The 7777-nt window shown below is 53.3% G+C and overlaps 1 protein-coding gene across 1 annotated transcript; it reads right to left on the bottom strand.

Moving 5' to 3' along the window:
- Nucleotides 1–3188: 3188 nt before the first annotated feature.
- LOC125515389 (FT-interacting protein 3-like) lies at nt 3189–6774 on the bottom strand. The gene has a single exon (XM_048680854.1). It carries the CDS (start codon nt 6628–6630, stop codon nt 3613–3615), a length of 3018 nt encoding a protein of 1005 aa, XP_048536811.1. The 5' UTR covers nt 6631–6774; the 3' UTR covers nt 3189–3612.
- Nucleotides 6775–7777: the final 1003 nt, after the last annotated feature.

Here is a 7777-nt window from a genome sequence, read left to right as displayed (position 1 = left end):
CATTTCGGCGATCCTCAAGATCGAAGATAAAGAAGATTTGTTGAACCAGTTTTCAAGACCGACGACCAAAGATGAAGAACAGTTCGGAAGAATCGAGGAGCGTCCCTAACTTGAAGACCGGTTCAGGGGGCTACTGACGGTGTCCTGGACTAGGGGGTACTCACCACGTCGTCTCCCGATCTATTAGATTGGGCCGAGGCTCCCCATGGCCGTATACTCATGGGCCAGTTCGGACAGTTGCCGCATACAAGAAAGATTTCACAAGACTTGGCGATCAAGACAAGGACTCCTCCCCACCGGCGTATTCGGCTAGGACTCTTGTTATCCTAGGCCTCTGGTGCATTATATAAACTAGGGCCAGGCTAGTCGATAGAACATACAGAACAACAATCATACCATAGGCTAGCTTTTAGGGTTTAGCCTCTCCGATCTCGTGGTAGATCTACTCTTGTACTACCCATATCATCAATATTAATCAAGCAGGACGTAGAGTTTTACCTCCACCAAGAGGGCCCGAACCTGGATAAAACTTCGTGTCCCTTGCCTCCTGTTACCATCCGGCCTAGACGCACAGTTCGGGACCCCCTACCCGAGATACACCGGTTTTGACACCGACAGTCACCATGTGTGCCCATCAATTGACCATAGCCCATAGGCTCGTAGCTTGGTAGTAATATCGCCCACCTCTTTATCCTCTCTTATAGTCTCTTCCTTCCTATCTTGCAGCACCTCCTCACCCCCATCCACTTCCTCAGACATGAATGACAACATGCATTGAACACATGCGTATTGGGGCGCAGAGATAAAACAGTTGGAAAAGCCCTTGATGGAGTTTATAGATCAAGACTAATTGGCTTGGTTCCATGATGATCTTGATAGAGCCATGCATGCATGAATTCCAACTTACTTAGTTTGAAGTGTTTTAAAGGCTATGGCTTTACTGGATTGTAAAACAGTTTCATAATACCACATTGTTTATGAAAATCACAGGAGCGTGCATGCATGAATTGCAACTTAGGGCATCTACAATGCAAAGGTGCTTGTTTGGGCGCTTAGACAATAAAAAGAATTAATTGAGAAAATAAGATCGGGGTAAGAGTCTCCAACGTGGGGTGCCTATTTAAGCGCTAATGGGATTTCCCCCCATAAAAGATATGGGTAGCACTCGATAAAAAAAAGGCTCATGCTAAAAAAAGCCAAGCGTCTGGTGCCTGGCTTTGCATCAACGCTAGCCAGAATCCCCTGATCGAACGGGATTCGGCCATATCAGCCAGGAATAGAAGTCAGGCGCCTCGCCTAGGCACCGGCGTAGTAGATGCCCTTACTTACGGTATATACAAACCAAATATGTGCCTATATCACTGCCCAATAAGCCCAAACGCAACTTTCAAACCAAGACTATAGAACCAAGTGCTCGACAGTGGCTGTTTACCATGATTGAAACACTGTCGCATGATGCATTCATCAGACTGGTGGTTGCGTTGTGGGTATTATGGTGATCCATGATCTTCAGAGAAATGATATCCACTATCGTCAGTTAACAGAAGAGGAAAAAAACACTTGCATTTTCAAACTTCAGACCATAAGCAAGAATTCCCTGCACCGTTATTTTAAGCCTGCAATTACATGGGAACAGAGTGGAGACAAACTAAAACAAAAAGAGGAGCCACATGGCTCAACTCCAAACACAAGATTTTTATTCTCGCCAGAGAACAAAAGCAACACAGATGCACGTGAGAGGCATCATTCCTGGTCTTTGAAGTAGAGATGAAACATTTACTATGACAGCTTCAGCTCATCATGGAGAAACCTAATTGGTTCATCAACTAATCATTGTCACATAGATTTAACTACCATTGACTGAACCCGGTCTTTGCACAAGCGAAACTATGACTACAAGAATAGCACCACCACCAGTCTGCTCTGCTTCTGCTTGCAACTACAAGAGCAGTACCATGTCTTTCTACTCTGCTACTGCTGCTGCTAAAAGAAGCACCATACATTACATAACACAGTTTTGTAATTGTAAATTAAACCTGTCTGTATCATCAAATCATCAACATACATATTAACAGCAACATCCTAAACTTAGTCCTTTCATCATCACATAATAAATTGATTGCCATCACCACTGGGCTGAACACAGGACTACAAGAACAACATTACAAAGCAGCAGTATATGATGTGTTGATTTGATGTTGTTCTTGTAGTTCAATATATTGCTGTTAATCTATGTGATGACTAAGTTCAACATTACAAACCCGAATTGACTGCCATCTACTGCTACTACCAAATGTACATTACAAAGCAGCAGGATACATTAACTAATTGACACAAACAGAAATTAAGCTAAGCAACTAGCATACCAGGCACCACCTGCAGCAAGCAAACAAGTTTGTTTCTTGCTACATTCTTTCGGAGCATCATCCCCTTCCCGCCAAAATAACCAGCCCGAATTTCCCCCATGCTGCGGTGGTGGCGTTCAATCTGGTTTTCATCGGAGTCCCCTGCGTCGTGAGTTTGGAAGCGTTTTTATTTCATCAACTCAATGCAGCCGCGAAATTGTGTCGAGTACTCCCTAAAACAAAACGAATCGAGTCCTTGTTGTTTCACAACCAAAATACATGCGGATAACTGACTGCAGTGGTGGCTACACAGTAGCAGTAATGCAACATGCTGAATTCAGAGTTCACACCAGCAACAAATTCCCTGCTGCATTAGCTTGAGCTTGCAGCCACATGGGAACAGCGTGGAGACAAACTAAAACAAAAAGAGGCGCCAGATGCCTCAACTCCAAACACAAGATTTTTATTCTCACCGGAGAACAAAAGCAACACATACATGCACGTGAGAGGCATCATTCCCAGTCTTTGTACTACAGATCAAACATTTACTATTACTTCATCCTCACAGTCACAGCTGCAGCTCCTCATGGATAACAACAGACAGGGTAGATTAGATTAAACCTTGTTGCCTCACCAACTAATCAATCATCACCACAAAGACCAACTGAACTCATTCTTTGCACAACTGAAACTGGGGCTACATGAACAGCACCTCTCCCCCACACTGAGCTGCTGAGCTCGCAACAGTAGCACCATAAAAAGCACCAAGCCTTCTACTCTGCTACAGCTAAAATCAACACATCATCATCACATGGATTAACAGCATATTGAACTTACTCATCCTTTCATCAACAATCATCGTCGCATAATAGATTAACTCTTTTTTCGACAAAGACATAATGGATTTAGGGTTGACTGCCATCTACTGAAACTTAGTCCTTGCACAAGTGAAACTGGAACTACAAGAAGGCTGATATGCTTAGCCACAAGTCTTGTGCTACTTCTACTGCAGTACTGCTGCTGCCACGAAGCAGCAGAATACATTAACTACTAACACTAACAGCAATTAAGCTAAGCAACCTTTGAAGCATGCCAGGCACCACCTGCAGCAAGCAAGCAAGCAAGTTTGTTTCTTGCTAGAAACCTTTGAAGCATCATCCACCTAATTCCCTCCAAAATAACCACTAACTGAATCGGTCACCAGGTTAATTAGTTACCCATTTTGCAGCCAACTTCAGAGAAGGAATGCCACCTGATGATGGGATGATCAGAGCAGGATGTCGGCCTTGGATGGCAGCCTCCGGAAGAAGTTCATGAGCGGGGACGGCATCCGGCTGCGGAACCTCGGTGGGCGCATGGCGTAGAGGCCCCACAGCCCGACCAGCAGCTTCATCGGCACGGCGTAGGCGATGACCGCAGCAGCGACGCAGGCGACGGAGAAGAGCATCGTCGCCCTCGGGTCGCGCCAGCTGAGCACCGCCTGCATCCGCTCGCCCTGCGTCGCGATGTCGCCCACCACCGTCTGTACCCTCCCGGCCACGCTGCGGAGGCGGTCGTACCTGAAGCGCACCACGTCGCCGCGGCTCGACGGGAACGTGTCGAACTCCTCGTCCAGCTCGTCCACGGTGGCCGCGTCCGCGTGGGACAGCCGCATGTCCATGTGCGGCGGGTGCCTCGGGCGCACGCGGTAGCGCCACAGCCCGGTGAAGGCCATCACCAGGAAGGCCGTCGGCAGGATCAGCTCCGGCATCAGGACGAACACCAGGAACGTGAAGACGGCGACGCATGAGTGCACCGGGTAGTGCCAGGAGCGAACCAGCTCGAACCACCGGCCAACCGCCATCACGCCGGAGAGCACGGAGACGAGGCGGAAGAAGTTGGCCTTGCTGCGCCGCATGCTCCACAGATGTGAGCGGTGGTCCAGCATGTACTCGACGACCTCCTTGCCGAGCGGCGGCTCGGTGCGGCCGAGCCGGGCGGCGACGACGCTCGTGGCCTGGAACCGCAGGCTCTCGACCTGCCGCACCAGCAGCGGCTCGACGTAGTGCATCTTGGGGAGCATCGGGCGGGCATAGGCATGGTACATGTTGCCGGCATTGCTGGAGCAGAAGCGCACGGCCAGGTGGAGCTCCCCCATCTTCTTGACACCGGACGGATGAAGCATGAGCAGAGGGTAGGCATGAGTGTACACCCTGTCGGTCTCCAGTGTCGAGAGCCTGATGCGGACCTTGCCGATGCAGTTGTCACGGACAGCCACCGTGGTGTTGTTCCCAGGCGCCGGCTTGTCGACATGGCAGTTGTCGAAGACGCCGACGGTGATGACGGTGCAGGGGTCGAACACCTCCCAGGTGTACTGCTCGTTCCACCGGGGGCACACCGAGTCGACGACGGTGCGCGTGCGGATCCACTTCTGCCCATACTTTGCGACGCAGTAGGAATCCGCCGTGGCGCCCCTGCCATCGGCCCGGCCCTTCATCGGTGTCAGACCAGTGGCACCCAGCACGCCGAGCTCGAGCACCCCGACATGCGGGTACCACAGCTGCTTGGCCGTCGGCCGGAGATCGCTGCTGTACGCCGTTGCTTCATCCAGAACATGGTAGCCGCCGTCGAGACTTAGCCGGAGATGCACCCGGCTCCCGAACCTGTTGTTCGGATTGTTGACGGCGACATTGCCGCCGCCGGCGCCGCGCTCCAGCCCGAACCACCTGGAGACAACAAGCTTCTCATCCCAGCGCCTCTCGATGGCAGTCACCGGGACGACGAGGCGGCCGAGGATGTCATCCCTGCCCGGCGACACATGATCCTCCAGAGAGACCACCAAGAACTCCTCGAATGGCTCGGCAACCACAAACATCAGGTCTTCGTTCCAGAACGGGCTCGCCGGGCCCCGGTTCGCCATGATCGGCGACGCTCGTGTGCGCAGCATCTGGCTCCCGATCTGCGCGCGCACGAAGAGCTCCGGGTACCGGCCCATCGCCATGGGCCCCTTGTCCATGGGAAGCAGGTCCTGCGCCTCGATGACGGACACACGGAGGTACCACAGCTTGGGGGCGACGTAGACCTTGGACTTGATGGATCCCAGGGGGCCGTGGCCCTGGACGCCGGCGGCCTTGGAGTGCCACGCCTCGGCGAAGGCCTCGTCGGCCTGGGTGCCGTACCACACGGCGACCATCACCTCCACGCTGCCGCGCTCGCCCTTGCGGTCCTCCATGGCGTACCACTGCGGCGCCAGCGTGCTGTCCGGCGGCGCGCGGCGGGGCACCTCGGAGAGGTCGAACCAGATGCGGCCGACGTGGTCGTCGCTGCCGCGGGCGCGCACGAACACCTCCACGAAGGAGGACTGGATGGTCTCCTTGGAGAAGGCGAAGACCTGGTCCCACTGGTGCGCGGCCGCCGGCGGCGTGACGCCGCGGTAGTTCCCGAGCTTGACCTCCGCGACGGCCTCGCCGGGCGTCGCCACGCCGCGCGCGCGCACCACGCGCACGTACAGGTACTGCATCTGCTCGACCAGGTCGTAGGTGGCGCTGGCCTTGTCGGCCGTCAGGCCGCCGCCGAGGTGGGGACGCGTCTCCTTGAGGGAGAAGTCCGCGGGGCCGCCGGGGAACATGCCGGGCACGGGGTAGTGGTCGGCGAGCATCACCGGCTTCATGGCCGCCGGCTGCGGCTGCGGCAAGACCTCCATGGGCTGCTGCGGCTGCTGCTGTTGCGTCTGATGCGGCCGCGCGGACACCACCGGCTGCTGGCGCTGGTGCTGCTGCTGCTGCTTCTTGCCCCCATTCACGGACGGCGCGGCGACCACCTCGGGGCCAGTCACCACCACCTTGGCCGCCTTCTCCTGCTTGCCCTTGGCGACCATCTCGCCGGCCCCGGCGCCGGCGCGGTAAATCTTGAGCGTGATCTCGCCGCGGATATGCGAGAAGAGGCTCCGCTTCTCGAGCGTGAAGAGCTGCGGCACGACGGGCTCCCCTGGCGCGGGCACGCCGGCGGCCGGGACGCGCACCTTGCCGAGGAAGTTGCGGCCGTGGGGGCTGTTCCCAGAAGAGGCGGCGCGGTCGTTGTAGACGCCGACGTCGATGGCGCGGTAGGGGAGGTCGTCGGGGTCGGCGACGGGGAAGACGAGGCGCTCGTTCCAGACGGGGTTGAGCTCCCTGGGGCGCGGCCGGGTGCGGCGCTTCTGGTGCTCGAACTCCACCTCCACGTAGGCCGAGGAGGAGCCCTGGCCGTCCTTGGGCATCAGGTTGTGCGCCGCCACCACCTCCACCACCAGCTTCTCCGCCTTGGCCATCACCAAGATTCAAACTCGCTCGGAGAACAGAGGAGGGAGGAGGGAGGGGGGTGGAAAGAGTGGGCTGGTCTATGCGGGGAACGAGGAGGGGGAGGCGGGCGCGCGTGGTGGAATCTCCATCATCGCAGTCGATGGGGGCGAGGGGATGAGGGCGAGGTGGGTTCTGCTGCTGCTGCTCTGCTCGCTGCCGCAGCTCGGGTGGTGGTGGTGCTTTGCTGCTCTTGGGTCGGGTGGCCGTGGCTTTGGGTGGTTTTTGAGGCGGGGGTTTTGGCGTTTGGGTTTGCTCCGCTCGGCTGGCGCTTCAATGCGGCGATTCTTTTGGAATTGGAAAAAGAAGTCGTCTTTGATAGAGTGAGCCGGATAAGGAGGGATTTTGATCTACGAATTAAACCAGCGAAATTAATCCATCAATTACCTGCTAAGATTTCATACTAACGGGACTAACGGCTAAGTAACCCGTGCTTGAAAAAGTCAGCCTTCTGTTATCTCTTCTTCCCTTTATCAAATTGATTTTGATCTACGAATTAAACCAGCAAAATTAATTCATCAATTACCTGCCAAGATTTGATAGTAACAGGCCTAACGGCTAAGTACTCATGGGTGAAAAAGTCAGCCTCCTGTTATCTCTTCTTCCCTTTATCGTCAAAAATAGTTTGCAAAATTTCAGTAGTTGTAACATAAAAATGTATCTTTTTTGCAAAGTAGATCTTATCATTAACTAAGTGAATTACGATAGTTATGTTTTTTCTAGTTTATCAATCTTTTTGCCAACGGTTATCCTACATGGCTTCACGACAAAAAGTTTAATAATCACTCTGGTGTATCTTTCATCACAATTGCAATTTATGTATTCTAGCAATTGTTGTAGTATCGTTTTAAGTCTTTTGTTTTTCTCTGACGCTAGAAGTGGAGTCATGAAATCTAAAAGCCTAAATTCAATGAACAAAACAAAAGGGGAGTGCTACGCGTCCGCCGGGCGATCTTTTCAAAAAGATCGGCCCGGTCACGACCCGTTGGATCTGGTGTGTGGAGTGCGCCTTCATCATTGCAACAGATGTATTGTTACAGAACTACTTCCACAACATAGGTCTTGTTACAGAATTTGTTTGCAACGACGGTTTTGTTGAAAAAAGATTGTAATTTTTTT

The sequence above is a fragment of the Triticum urartu genome, chromosome 6 (genome assembly GCF_003073215.2).
Source record: "Triticum urartu cultivar G1812 chromosome 6, Tu2.1, whole genome shotgun sequence".
NCBI lineage: Eukaryota > Viridiplantae > Streptophyta > Magnoliopsida > Poales > Poaceae > Triticum > Triticum urartu.
Note: the sequence above shows the minus strand (reverse complement) of the source record. Positions and strands in the feature narration are given on the sequence as shown.